Here is a 15345-nt window from a genome sequence, read left to right on the forward strand (position 1 = left end):
TGAGCCCCAGGACTCTCCTTACCACTAGCCTTTTGACTTTGATTTTGATCAGCTCGACCCTTAGTCAACACCCAACCCTGGTCATCACCCGCTTATTAATAATATTTTATTGTATCATGTTACTATATTACCGCTTTCGCATGTTATCGTTAATCATTCTCAGTGCTGCCACCTACCTCTCTGGCCTCACCATGTCCCTCCACCCCTCCTCCACCCATCTGCCCCTCCCAATCCTCTCCTTCCCCTTCCCCTCTCTCGCCCAGCTCTTTCCCGCGCTCTCCTCTGCCTCCTCCCCTCCTCCTCTCCCCAGCCCTAGAACCCCACTTTACCAGCGCCACTCCTCTTCCCTCTCCCCCTCCGCTCCTCCCCACCAAACCCCCTCCTCTCACCCTCCCCCCTTCCCTCTTCCCCACCCACGCCCCATCCCAGTCCTCCTGTCCCACCACCACCCCTCATCCCCCGCTCCCTGTCCAGGGCCCCGCCACCTCGTTCCCATCCAAACCCTCCCCTCCCCCCACTCTCCCCCTTCTTCCCCCCTGCACCCACAGCAACTTTCAGGTGTGGCCTCTGGAATCCCCGCTCCATTACAGGTAAACTACCTTTCACCCTTGACTTTTTCCTTTCTCGCTCTCTTCTCCTTCTTGACCTTACGGAAACCTGGCTCACTTCCAAAGACACGGTCTCCACTGCTGCTCTCTCCAGGGGAGGCCTCTCCTTCTCCCACTCCCCCAGACTCATCGGAAAGGGAGGAGGCGTCGGCTTCCTCCGCTCACCCCGATGCCGCTTCTGCACTATCCCTCCCCCACTTCCCTCTCCTTCCCCTCCTTTAAAGCCCATATCATTCGCCTCTACCATCCCCTCCAGCCACTTGTAGCTGTCATCTACCGCCTTCCCGGTCCCACCACCGACTTCTTCAACCACCTTGACCCCTTTCTCAGCTTCCTTCTCTCCTTCTCTCTGCCCACTCTGATCCTCGGAGACTTCAACATCCACATGGATGCACCTGGTGACTCCTTGGCCGCCCGCCTGCTATCGCTCCTCGACTCTGCCAACCTTCTGCTCCACCACACTTCGCCCACTCACCAACTTGGTCACACCCTCCATCTCATTTCCTACCGCTGCACTATCTCCTCTCTCACCAACTCTGAAATCCCTCTCTCGGACCATAACCTTCTCACCTGACTCCTCTCTCACACTCTCCCCCTGCAAATCTGTACTACTCCCCACACAAAGACCTCCGCTCTCTTGATCCCATCCATCTCTCCAAAAGCATCTCTCCCCATCTTGGCCCCCTGTCCTCTCTTCCCACTCTCGACAATCAAGTCACCACTCTCAACTCCACCCTCTCTGCTCATCTCAACTTTCTTGTCCCCCTTTCCCTCTGCCGCTCTCGCTCCACTAACCCATGGCCCTGGGTCACTGCCTCTGTCCGCCTCCTACTCTCTTATGCTCGAGCTACTGAGCGCTGCTGGCGAAGGTCCAAGCACCAAGCCAAACATTCATTTGAAATTTATCTTTTCCTGCCTTAATTTGGCCCTCTCCTCCGCCAGGCAAAACTTCTTGTCTTCCCTCATTGACACCCATGGCCGTCACCCCCGCCAATTGCTCCGGACCTTTAATTCTCTCCTCAGGCCCCTGTTCCTCCCCCTCCCTCATCCTCAGCCCCAATGATCCGGCCACCTACTTCATCACGAAAATTAACACAATGAGGTCTGAGCTCCCCAAAGTCACCCCTCCCCCTTCTGCCTCCCCCCAACCCCGCAACCCTCTCCCCTACTTTCCCATCTTTCCCTGCAGTATCCTCAGAGGAGATCTTCTCCCTCCTCACAAGTGCCACCCCCTCCACCTGTGCTTTCGGACCCCATTCCTGCTCACCTTATAAAAACCATCATCCCTGCCCTCCTCCCCTCCTTAACTTTTATCTTTAACCGCTCACTCTCCATGGCTTCTTCTCCTTGGCCTTCAAACATGCCCATGTCTCCCCCATCCTAAAAAAACCCCTCTCTCAACCCCACTTCCCCTTCCAGTTATCGCTCTATCTCCCTACTACCCTTCCTTTCCAAGCTCCTAGAACGAGTCGTCTACATTTGCTGCCTAGAATTCCTTAACTCCAATTCTCTCCTGGACCCCCTCCAATCTGGCTTCCGTCCCCTCCACTCTACTGAGACTGCTCTCTCAAAGGTCACACATGAATGACCTCCTTCTTGCCAAATCCAATGGCTCCTACTCTGTCCTAATCCTCCTTGACCTCTCAGCTGTCTCTGCAACTGTAGACTACCCCCTTCTCCTCCACACCTTATCTCACCTTGGCTTCACGGACTCCGTCCTCTTCCGGTTCTCCTCTGATCTCTCTGGCTGTTCATTCTCGGTCTCCTTCTTGGGCTCCTCCTCCCCCTCCCATACCCTAACTGTAGGGGTTCTTCAAGGTTCAGTTCTTGGTCCCCTTCTCTTCTCCATCTACACTCACTCCCTTGGTGAACTCATTCGCTCTCACAGCTTCAACTATCATCTCTGTGCAGATGACATACAAATCTACATCTCTGTCCCTGTCCTCTCCCCCTCCCTTCAGGCTCGTATCTCCTCCTGCCTCCAGGACGTCTCTACCTGGATGTCTGCCCGCCACCTAAAACTCAACATGGCCAAAACTGAGCTCCTCATCTTCCCTCCTAAGCCCTGTCCTCTTCCTGACTCCCCTCTCAGTGTGGATGGCACAACCATCCTTCCCGTCTCTCAGGCCCGCAACCTCGGTGTCATCTTTGACTCGGCTCTCTCGTTCACCCCACACATCCAATCCATCACCAAGACCTGCCGGTCTCACCTATATAATAGTGCCAAGATCCGCCCTTTCCTCTCCACCCAAACGGCTATCTTACTGGTACAGGCTCTCATAATATTCCGGCTGGATTATTGTGTCAGCCTTCTCTCTGATCTCCCTTCCTCCTGCCTCTCCCCACTCCAGTCTATTCTTCATTCCGCTGCCTGGCTCATCTTCCTGCAGAAATGCTCCGGGCATGTCACTCCCCTTCTTAAAAACTTCCAGTGGTTGCCTATCAACCTCCGCACGAAACAAAAACTTCTCACTCTAGGCTTTGAGGCTCTCCATCACCTTGCCCCCTCCTACCTTTCCTCCCTTCTCTCTTTCTCCTGCCCACCTGGTAGGCTCCGCTCCTCTGCCGCCCACCTCCTCACCGTCCCGTTTTCGCCTATCCCACCGTCAACCTCTGCCCACGTTCTACCATTGTCCTGGAATGCCCTCCCTCCTCACCTCCGCCGAACTAATTCTCTTCCCCTCTTCAAGGCCCTTCTGAGAGCTCACCTCCTCCAAGAGGCCTTCCCAGACTGAGCTTCCCCTTTTCCCTCTGCTCCCTCTGCTGCCTCTCTGCCCCCCCTTCACCTCCCCTCAGCTAAGCCCCCTTTCCCCTCACCTTTTCCCTCTGCTCCTCCCCCTCTCCCTTCCCCTCCCCTCAGCACTGTGCTCATCCGCTCATTTGTATATATTATTACCCTATTTGTTTTGTTAATGAGATGTACATCCCCTTGATTCTATTTATTGCTATTGATTTTGTCTGTCTCCCCGATTAGACTGTAAGCCCGTCAATGGGCAGGGATTGTCTCTATCTGTTGCCGAATTGTACATTCCAAGTGCTTAGTACAGTGCTCTGCACATAGTAAGTGCTCAATAAATACTATTGAATGAATGAATAATAATAATAATCATGGTAGGTGCCAGGTGCCTAGCACTGCCAGGCACTGTTCTAAGCACTGAGGTGGATGCAAGGTAATGAGACTGGACACAGTCCCTGTCTCAAATGGGGCTCACAGTCTTCATCCCCATTTTACAGATGAGGGGACTGAGGCAGACAGAAGACAATTCCCAAGGCACAGTGTTGCCAGTGGTATTTTCAGGTTAAAAGACGTGCCACTTACTGATCGGGGGAGGACACTGTATTTGGCTGTGACTACATGTGACGGGGGGAGGGGGCCTAAGTGCACGGTTGCATGTATCTGTGTGAGTGTTCCAGAGTGGTAATAAATTCTTTAAACTGGTTAGGTCTACATCCATTTACAAATCTCAGTAAATCCCTGATAATGGAAATTTGGGTAGTAACTATTCTGTGAAAACCGTAAGCTCATTGTGGGCAGGGAATGTGCCTACTGACTTGAGAAGCAGTGTGGCCTAGCGGATAGAGCCAGGGCTTGGGAGTCAGAAAGACCTGGATTCTAATCCCGGCTCTGCCACTTGTCTGCTGTGTGACGTTGGGCAAGTCACTTCACCTCTTTGGGCCTCAGTTACCTCATCTATAAAATGGGGATGAAGACTGGGAGCCCCACGTGGGACAGGGACTGTGTCTGACCCCATTTGCTTGTATCCACCCCAGTGCTCAGTACAGTGCTTGGCACATAGTAAGTACATAACAAATACCACAATTATTATTATTGTTTTCTCTCTGCTCTCTTGTCTCCTCTCTTCTCTTCTCTTTCTCCTCTTTTCTTCTCTATCTCCTCTCTTCCCTCTCACTTCTCTCTCCCTCCTCGACCCTTTGGCTGAACGGCACACATTCAGAATCACTTACTGCAATCATCCCCACGCAGATGAGGAGCGGGAGGGTTCTAGAACGAGAATCAGCCGCCCCCCTCCACGCTGCCACCTCATCCCGAGCTCTGCAGTATGTGTGTGTGCGCACGTGTCCCGGGGGGTGGGGGGTGGTGGGGTGGGGAGGAGAAATGGACCAGATCCAGGACCGGCCCTTCGGGCTGGTAGGGGGCCCTGCAGGATCAGTCAGCCCGTTCCCCCCGCTTATAAACTAGTCGCCTTTAAACCCAGACAAGGTCGATGCCCACCACACCCCAAAACCCTTCGGCTCATCCTCCCACACCTCCCTCCCTCCCTGCTGTGCCGTCAGCAGTAATCCCGGGCTTTCCAGAAGGGACTGAGGGTGGGGGGTCACACCCAGGCTCCGAGGGCTCCAGGGTCCCCTCTGTCCCTCTGCATCCCCCGGCCCAAACCGTGCCTGCCATGCCCGTGGTGGCTGCCGCTCCCGGGAGGGACTGGTTCCCTGATTAATCACTCGCCGCTTCCTAATTAGCTGCATGCACAACCGCATTTCCCCGGCGCGATTAACTGTTCCCCGGCACCCCACCGAACCCCACAGAGACAGAAAAGGGGTGGGAGCGGGGTTTGGAGAGAGGCTGCAGGTCCCAGATATGCCCCTCACCCCTCTCCCCCGATCCCAGGCCCCTCCTGCCCTGATCCAGAGCTCCCTGAGCCCCCCTCATCCTTCCGGCCCAGGAGATGTCACAGCGGCTTCGGGACACCCCAAAAATCTGGGAGACACTGTCCTCCTGCGCCCCCCGCACCTCAGAATAAAGGGACAGACCGACCCCCATCCTCAATCAATCGATCGCATTTCTTGAGCTCAGAGCACTGTACTAAGCACTATGTGTGTGCAGAGCACTGTACTAAGCGCTTGGGTACAATAGAGACTATGAGCTTGTTGTGGGCAAAGAATGTGTCTGTTGTTGTATTGTATTCTCCCAAGCGCTTACTACAGTGCTCTGTACACAATAAACACTGAACAAATACTATTGAATGAATGAACAATATAACAGCCACATTCCCTGCTCACAGCGAGTTTAAAGAAGGGGAGAACTGCGATCTGTCAGATATGAAGGGAGAGGAGGGTCCAGACTAGGAAAAGAACAGGAGCAGGGGATCAAACTGTGGAGAGACAAAGAGGAGGTACAGCGAGTCATAAGCTTGAGAAAAATAACTGCTCTGGTATCTGATAAGCGTTCACTATGTGCCAAGCCTTGTGCTACGCAATGAGATAGGTAGAAAATAAGCAGACCAGATACGGTCCCTACCCGACATGGGACTAAGAGTTTAAGTAGGAGGAAATACAGGTTTTTATCCTCAGTTTACATAGATGACAGAACTGCAGCACAGAAAAGGTAAGTGATTTGCCCAAGGCCACCCAGCAGGCAAGTGGCCCTCACTCCCTTCTGACTCCCCACCCCTGCTGTTGTTTCTGGAGAGCAGCTTCCTGAAAGGACGGAACCCCCTTGCTCACCCCCAGCTGGGAGAACCACCCAGGTCCTCTGACTTCCAGGCCCCTGCTCTACCCACTAGGCCATAATGCTTCTAAAGTCCCTTACCTTCCAGAAAACCTTCTCCAATTAACTCCCAACATTTCAAAGTCATTTTGGTCTCTCCCTCCCTCTCTCTCCCTCATCCCCCCACTCTCTCTTTCTCCCCGCTGCCCCCCCCACCTCCCATAAAATCTTGTGGGCAGGGGCTGTATCTATCAGTTCTATTGTATTGTCCTCCCCCAAGAGCTTAGTACAGGGTTCTGCACACAGTAAGTGCTCAATAAATACCACTGATTGATTGCACTCTCTCTCTCTTCCACCACCCACCTGGATCTGGATGTTGGGAGAGGAAGGAGGGCATAGGGAGGGTCCCTGCCCTTGAGGGACTGAAGGTCTGCTGGGGAGGGAGGGAGGGAGGGAGAAAGAGGGGATGAGGTGGGGGAGCAGAAAAACGTAAGGCTGGAAGGGGACTCAGGGAGTTGAAAAGTTGAGACCAGGGAACCAGGGAGGCGCCCAGGCAATGCTGGTCTCTGAGCTTCTCCGCAAAAGCAAGGAGAACCTGGCCCTGCCTGGTGGACGAGCTCAGAGGACCTGGCCGGGGCGCAGGCGGGTTGGGCAGAGGGGCCGGGCGAGAGAGGGCAGAGGAGGAGAGGAGGGTGGGAGGGGATGGGGGGCAGGGGGAGAACGGGGGCAGAGAGAGGAGGGGGAGCAGGGGTTGGGGGAAGGGAGGGAAGGAGGTGCAGGGGGAGCGGAGGGAGCGGGGGAACGAGGGCAGAGTGCAGGGGGGAGGGAGGAAAGGGGGTATGGGGGAGTGGAGGGAGCAGGGAGAGGGGGGAATGAGGGCAGAGAGAACAGATGTAGCAGGGGGAGGAGTAGAGGGTGAAGGGGTGGGGGGAGTGAGAGCAGAGAGAATTGGGGGGGCAGCGGGCAGAGAGAGCAGAGGGGGCAGGAGGCGGGGGGAGGGTTAGGGCAGAGAGAACGGGGGAGCGGGGGGGGGGGCAGAGGGTTGTAGAGCAGGGCAGTTGGAATTGGGGCCCCAAATTCTGGCTCACGTTCCCCTCTGGGGGTCTGACCCAGCGGGCGGCCCCAGAGGAGGTGACGCTGCTTCCGCGGGATCCGGTGGGGGGTGGGAAGGACCGGGTAGGGGGAGCGCGGTATATAAGGGGCGTCGAGCGCTGGGACAGCGGCTCCCCGGACTGAAGGCACCGTGTGGCGTCCGGAGTCGGGCTGCGGGAAGGTGCCAGAGCAGATAGATCTGGAGCATCCAGTTCTGGGGACTGAGCTGGTCAGTAGGTCAGTCGGCCGTATTTATTGGGCGCTTACTAGGTGCAGAGCACTGGACTGAGCGCTTGGGAGAGTACAACACAACACTAAAGAGACACATTCCAAGCCCACAACGAGCTTAAGGAGGAGAGCGGGGCAGGTATGGACGGGGGAAGGGCGAGGCTGATGGGGAGGGGGAAACGGAGCCAGGGAGGAGAGGCGGGAATGGAGAGAGGAGAAGCCCAGTAGGGGTCACGAGAGACTCTAAGCTCTTGTGGGCAGGGAATGTGTCTGTTTGTTCTTGTATTGTCCTCTCCCAGGCACTTAGTACAGTGGTCTGCTCACTGTAAGTGCTCAATAAATACGATCAAACAAATGAAGGAAGTAGCCCCTCTAGGCTGCAAGCTCTTTCTGGGCAAAGAATGTGACTGTTATAATGTAGCGCTGTCTTCTCCCAAGGGCTTAGCACAGTGCTCTGCATACAGGAAGCACTCAATAAATTTAACTGATTGACTGACTGCCACGGGTTAAGGTTGCGGGGGGGGGGGGGGAGGGGCGCGCGGAGGGAGTCAGCTGCTGGAGACACAACCTCAGATGGATGTCCCCCTGTTCATTCAATTAATTCATTCGGTCATATTTTTTCAGCACTTACTGTGTGCAGAGCACTGTACTAAGCACTTGGAAGAGTACAACAATAAACAGCCATATTCATTCATTCAATTGTATTTATTGAGCACTTCTTGTGTGCAGAGCACTGTACTAAGGGCTCAGGAAATACAATTCAGCAACAAATAGAGACAATCCCTGCCCACAAGGGGCTCACATATTTCCTGCCCATAACAACTCACAGTCTAGAGTGGGTACAGTCGATACAAATAAATTAGTTACGTACAAAAGTGCTGTACTGCCTGGATCAGGGGATTGGATTGAGTGACCTTTTGAGGCCTCTTCCTCCTTGTGGCTACCTTGCCTTTTGCCCTCCCCCCCTTCACCAACCCACATCTTACGTTCCGGTGCTCACAGAGGGCTGGACAGGCAGAGCCCCAGGACCCAGGAAAACTGGGATGGGAAGAGTCGGGCCGAAGGAACAGCGTTTGGGGAAGAAACGGGGCTTATCTCTTGGGGATTTCATCCACTCGTATTCATTGAGCACTTGCTGTGTGCACAGCACTGTACTAAGCACTTGAGAGAGTCCCCCAAATGCTCAATCGGTGGGTCCTCTGGCCTGCCTCTATGTGGCGGTGAGGAGGAGGGGGAAGGGAGGACGGTTCCCCGCACTAACTCACACCTGGGAATTCTGACCACTGGTGGTGACACAAGGGCCCATGACTGTCTTATGGTATCTGTTAAGGGCTTATTACATGCCAGGCACTGTACTAAGCGCTGGGGTGGATACAAGCAAATAGGGTTGACTCAGTCCCTGTTCCACATGGGGCTCCCAATCTCAATCCCCATTTTCCAAAGGAGATCACTAAGGCCCAGACAAGTGAAGCGACTTGCCCAAGGCCACACAGCAGCCAGGTGGCAGAGCCAGGATGAGAACCCATGACCTTCTGATTGCCAGGCCCGTGCTCTAACCATTAGGCCATGCCGCTTCCCAGGGCGCCGCCTCCACCGACCGCTGGCCTCGGGCGGTCAACATGTGTAGAGTGAGACGCCCCAACGCGAGCCGTGGCCCAGTGGGTCTCGAGTGGAGCGGGTCCACGTCCAACAGCCCACGGGGCTCGTCACAAGGGACATGCAACTCACTGAGTCACAATGAAGCAGACTGGGGAGATGGGCCGGCCTATTAAACCGTTTTCCACCACGGGGAAGAAGATTTCATTGTCTCCAGACCTAATTCCGGCCACTCCGGCGGCAGCAGAGAATCACAGTCGAGGAAGATTGGAAGAGGTGGGTTAAAATCGGGGCCACATCGGCTCGACGGCTCAAATTCAATGCCCCAGTGGACCCCGTGTGGATGGGGAGGGGTCGAGCCAAGAAAGACCCTCGCCAGCTTTCTCATCTGGAAACCCTAGATAGCGAGGAGCGGCATGGAGCACTGATCTATCTAGGCAGGGCCAGGGATGGAATACCCAACAAGCTTGGAATTGCTCCTCATCATTTTCCTTGCCGTTTGTTTTTTCTATTTCTACCTGCAGTGCTACTTCTGACAGGCCGGCCCCCTCCCCCTGAACGGCTGGGGCTTGAGCGATGTCAGGCTGGCTTCCCCGGGGTGAAGCGGGCCTGGGCCAGAGGGTGTGAGTCTCAGGCCCCAGCAGGCCTGTCCTATTAAAAGTCTCAATGAACGGCGAGATGACGATTTGTTCTTTCCTGTGGTCGAACCGGGATTTTCCAGTGAGTCAGTCCTATTTACTTGAGCGCTTACTATATGCAGAGCATTGTGAAATGGGGATTTCATTCAATCGTATTTATTGAGCACTTACTGTGTGCACAGCACTGTACTAACCATTTGAGAGAGTCCAATACAACAATAAACAGACACATTCCCTGCCCACAACGACCGTGAGCCTCCTGTTGGACAGTATGTCCAACTTGATGATAAAGCCCGCCCCTGGGGGTCAGGACCTGGGGTCTAATCCTAACCCCGCTATTTGTCTGCTCTGTGACCGTAGGCAAGTCGCTTCACTTCTCTATGCCTCAGTTACCTCATCTGGAAAATGGGTATTAAGAGTGTGAGCCCCATGTGGGACAGGGACTGTGTCCAACCTGACTAACTGCATCTATCTCAGTGCTTTAGAACAGTGCTTGGCACACAGTTAGTGCTTACAAGTACCATAATTATTATCTTCTATCTACCCCAGCACATAGTACAGTGCCTGCACATAGAAAATGCTTAACAAATACCATTAAAAAAAAGTCTCTGGGTGGCAACACTCATCTTTTCAACCCAAACCCATCCCGGGGGGCGGGGAGCTTACGGAGGGCCCTCGATGTGAGCGCTACATGGTGGCAGAGCCGGCCTTCTAGACTGTAAGCTCTCTGTGGGCAGGGAAAGCGTCTGGTTTTTGCCATCGTGCATTCTCCCAAGATGGGCCACCCCACACACGGGTAAGGGCGGGCAGCAGGGAGACGACCCAGCTGCCAACACTCATGGGTTCAGGGCCAACTACCACTGTTTCTCTGAGAAACGGATCAGCACAAACTCATTCCGGGAAAAAAACATTCCCCATAAACTATGGGGCAGGAGGAAGGACAGAAACCCCCGACTCTGGGTGGGAAGGGGCCAAGAAGTCGAGATGTGAGACGGCGGGGCTGACTTAGTGAGAACCTTCCCTGGGAAGAGGCTCCCGCCCCCAGCAACACACAGTGCTCTCCATTTGCCGGCCATCCAGATCACATGGTGGGAGTGACTCTCAGCTTTAAAAAGGGGCTCCTGGGCAGGGGGTGGTCATGCACTTCACGGCGAAGCAGCATGGCCTAGTGGATAGTGCACAGGCCTGGGAATCAGAAGGTCATGGGTTCTAAACCCCTCTCTGCCGCTTGTCTGCTGGGTGACCTTGGGCAAACCACTTCACTTCTCTTAACCTCAGGTACCTCATCTGTCAAATGGGGATTGAATCTGTGAGCCCCCTGTGGGACAGGAACTGTGTCCAACCCCATTGGGCTGTATCCACCCCAGCGCTCAGTATAGCACCTGGCACGTAGTAAGCGTTTAACAAATAGCACATTTATTATGTACGGTTCAGCCTTGAGGCAGAGGGCTGGCCGAGATGACCTTGAGAGGGACTGTCACTCCTGGGAATCTGGGAGTCTTGCTGCCCACATTGGGAAAATGGCAAAATGCCTGAACCAAAGGCAGGCTGATCTCTGACTGCACGCCTCACCGCCCCCCCCTTTTTTAAAAAAAAATGGTAGTTGTTAAGTGCTTACTACATAGCGGGCAGTGGCAGTGGACCAGCCTGGACTAGGTTTTTGGGAACCCAGCCCATCACAAACTCGAAGAGCGGAAGGCTTAACGCCCCCGTGTCATCTTGGAAATGAGCCCCAGTGAGGTTTCGGAGACGACCGGTCCTGGTAGCTGGGAAGACGGGACAGCATGGCTCTCGTTCCTCATCTGGGACCCTCGGATTGCAGGGGAGGCAGCCGTGGGCCATCCCCGAGATACACATGCCCGGGGAGGGGGGGCACATTGCCACCCTCGGGACGGGAACAGAGCGGAAGTAAAATCAAACTTCACCACTGGGGCCCGAGCGGGACTCTGACCAGGGCTTTTATTGCCCCAAAAGCCCCTGACGTTCATCGTTCGGTGTGGGGGGGAATGGTTCCGAGGGATGGGGGGCAGACAGGTCGGGGGCTGGCTCAGGGGAGCCACGATGCCTGGCCCCGACCACCAGGTGGCTGGAAGGCTGGGGTGGTGCCAGAAGCTAGGCTGGGCTGAAGGGAAGAGGGTCGGCTCAGATTCACTTCTCCTTGGGGGGAAGCGTATGGCTTGTTTTCCTTTCCTGCTTCGGCTGGCGAGCTCCCGCCCTCCCCACCCCCCTCGCTCCTGGGAAGCCCAGCGTTAACTGCTCGAACTCCCACGCCCCAGCCCCCCATCTGCCCGGCTGCCGACGGACGGGCCCAGGCGGAGAGATGTGACTAGCTCCTTCCCCCTCCTCTCCTGGGCTCCTTTGGTCACTGGCCGCTCAGTTGGGCGAGGTGGACTGGTTAGAAGTGGACCCTCAGCACGTCCTGGCTGGCCACTGACCTTTTACAACTGGCGCACAGCACGGACTGCGACCCCTGCTGCACGGCGAGGCAGGGGCGGCACACGAGGTGCCCGCAGGGCAGCTGGTAGACCGGCTCCGTCTTGAAATACGGGGAGAACGTTCTTCCGCAGGCCGCACATCCGTGGCCTGCGCTGCTCTGGGTCAGCTCTGGGGAAGCGGGAAGGAAAGAAAAGACACAGACGGTTACAGTCCAGGATGGGCAGGGGGATCCTGAGAGAGTCCCGGGAAGCGAGGATGGGCTGCCCGGCCCAGTCGCTCCTTCCCTCTTCCCCCCAGCCGCACTGCTGTGGTCAACCTAGGCTGAGCGTGGGCATGTTCAGGTCTTTGATCACAACCCAATTCCCCTCGCTAGCCCCACAGCCTGGGGACGGTGACCTCTGTCCCACAGGGTGGCTCAGAATCTCGATCCCCATTTTTCAGATGAAGTCACTAAGGCCCAGAGAATGGAACTAACTTGTGCAAGGTGACCCAGCAGACAAATAGCAGAGCTGGGATTAGAACCTAGGACCTTCTGACTCCCAGGCCTAGGGTCTATCCACCTCGAGAGGGCTTAACCTCTCCTGTTGTTGGGAAGCTTTTGCATACGGAACTCCTGCTCTCGGAACTCCCAAATCCTCCCCCGAACTTGCTTCATTGAAGGCCCACCTCCTCCAAGAGGTCTTCTTTGACTACTCCCCTTTCCTCTTCTCCCACTCCCTTCTGCATCACCCTGACTTGCTCCCTTTCCTCATCCCCCTCTTCTAGCCCCACAGCACTCATGTCCACATCTACCTCCCCCTCTAAATTCTAAGATCCTTGTAGGCAGGGAATGTGACTGTTTATTGTTCTATTGTACTCCCCCAAGCGCTTAGTACAGTGCTCTACCCACAGTAAGGGCACAATAAATACGATTGATTGAATTAATGAATGAACGGGGAAGACTGCTTGGGCCCCCGAATCCTGATCACCTTTCAGAGAATCCTCGGGCCAGCCCTGGGGTAAGACCGGGTGTGTCATTCACTGACTCAACTCTTGAGGACTCAGGAGAGCACGTAAGGGGGCCCCGTGGGGATAGTGGAGCCAACTTCCCTGGCCTGGGCTGGGGGAAATCAGAAGATTGTAATAATAGTAATAATAATAATAATGATGGTATTTGTTAAGCGCTTACTATGTGCCAGGCACCGTATTAAGTGCTGGGGTGGATACAAGCTACATGGGTTGGACACACTCCCTGTCCCATAGGGGGAACACAGTTTCAATCCCCATTTTACAGATGAGGTAACTGAGGCACAGAAAAGTGACTTGCCCAAGGCCACACAGCAGAGAAGTAGAAGATCTGGGATTAGAATCCATGACCTTCTGACTCCCAGGCCTGGGCTCTATCTACTATGACATGCTGCTTCTTGTACTTTCCCAAGTGATTAGTACACTGTTCTGCACACAGCCCGCGCTTAATAAATACGACTGAATTACCGGGTGCGGGGTTCGCCCCCCACGAACTGCTGCTCCCCTCGCTGGAGCAGGGGGGCAGCCCCTTGGCCAGCCGCGTGGTGAACGAGGGCATGGAGCTGAGGGCAGACATCAATGCAGTGTCCAAGCTCTCCGACAGCCTCTGCTCGTGAGACACGGGACCTGCGGGGAGAAAAATATTAGACTGTAAACTCTAGACTGTAAGCTCGCTGTGCGCAGGGAACGTGTCTGTTTATTGTTCTATCGGACTCCCTCAAGCACCTAGTACAGTGCTCTGCACAAGGTATGTGCTCAATAAACACTACTGATTATACTGTACTCTCCCAAGTGCTTAGTATAGCGCTCTGCACACAGTGAGCACTCAGTAAGTGCAAATGATTATACTATACTCTCCCAACCTCTTAGAACAGTGCTCTCCACACATAAGCGCTCAATAAATACAACTGAATGAGTGAATGAAAGAAGAGGCAACATCATCCAGTGAGGTGCAGGCTCGGAGAGGGGATGGAACGATGATGGTATATGTTAAGTGCTCACTAAGTGCCAAGCGCTGAGGTAGATCAGACCGTGTCTGATCTCCGTCTCAAGTGGGGCTCTCGGTCCCCTGAAAGACGTGGTGTTCCTTGCTTTTCTGAGTCTGAAGGGACCCAGCCCTCCCGGCGAAGCCCTGCGCCTCTCTGTGTTGGGTGACCACATAATAATAAGGGCTTGTATAAGTGCTTGCTACCAAAGCTCTGTACCACGGGCTTACCACTAAGTAAGAAAGTGAATACTACAGGAACTATACTAAGCTCTGGGGCAGATTCAAGCTAATCAGGTTGGACGCAGTCCCTGTCCCACGCAGGGCTCCCAGTCTCAATCCCCATTTTCCAGATGAGGGAACTGAGGCCCAGAGAAGTGAAATGAGTGGTTGCCCATTCTCCTCCATATTAAACAAAACTCACACTGGTTTTAAAGCTCTCCATCACCTTATACCCTCCTACCTCATCTCACTTCTCTCCTTCTTCAACCCAGCCCGCACTCTTGGGTCTTCTAGTGCTAACCTTCTCACTGTGCCTCCATCTCGCCAGTCTCGCCACCGGCCCTTCGCCCTCTCCCTCCCTCCTCAAATCCGACAGACTATGACTCTTCCTGCCTTCAAAGCCTATTGAAGGCACACCTTCTCCAAGAGGCCTTCCCTGACTAAACCCCACTTTTCCTCATCTCCCACTCCCTTCTGTGTTGCCCTGCCTTGCTCCCTTTACTCTTCCCCCTTTATTCATTCAATAGTATTTACTGAATGCTTACTTTGTGCAGAGTACTGTACTAAGCACTTGGAATGTACAAATCGGTAACAGATACAGTCCCTGACCTTTGACAGGCTTACAGTCTGACTGTAAGCTCGCTGTGGGCAGCGAATGTCACTGTTTTATCACTGTACTGTACTTTCCCAAGAACATAGAACAGTGCTCTGCACACAGTAAGCACTCAATAAACATGATTGAGTGAATGAATAAATGAATGAATGCATGAACTTGGCTACCCAGCAGCAGGTGGCAGAGCCGGGACTTGTAGCCAGGTTTTTCTGGCTCCCAGGCCCTGGCTCTATCCACTATGCCAATGCTACTTGGATGCAGGGCACTGTGCTAAGCACTTGGGAGAGGACGAGATAACAATGCTGTTTCTCTATGGGGGCACCGCCCACCCTTGCAGTTTACGCAAGTGAGATGTCAGCGGTCTGCTCTTTACCCTGCTCTAGACACCCAGGGGGGAGGCTAAACAGCTTGATTTTATTCCACTAGAAAACAGAGCTATCCCTGGGGCCTGGGGCCCGACTCTCCACTTCCATTCC

The 15345-nt window shown here is 54.5% G+C and overlaps 1 protein-coding gene across 1 annotated transcript in view; it reads right to left on the reverse strand.

Moving 5' to 3' along the window:
- Window positions 1–11001: 11001 nt before the first annotated feature.
- Window positions 11002–15345, reverse strand: part of UBOX5 (U-box domain containing 5) — a 28804-nt gene continuing 24460 nt past the window's right edge. Inside the window, exons 4-5 of the mRNA XM_039911727.1 lie at window positions 13518–13676; window positions 11002–12212 (exon numbers count right to left, since the gene is read on the reverse strand). Coding sequence (XP_039767661.1) covers window positions 12004–12212; window positions 13518–13676 — 368 coding nt within the window. The 3' untranslated portion in view covers window positions 11002–12003. The remainder of the gene's footprint in view (window positions 12213–13517; window positions 13677–15345) is intronic.

This window comes from Ornithorhynchus anatinus, chromosome 4, assembly GCF_004115215.2.
Source record: "Ornithorhynchus anatinus isolate Pmale09 chromosome 4, mOrnAna1.pri.v4, whole genome shotgun sequence".
NCBI classification, from domain to species: domain Eukaryota; kingdom Metazoa; phylum Chordata; class Mammalia; order Monotremata; family Ornithorhynchidae; genus Ornithorhynchus; species Ornithorhynchus anatinus.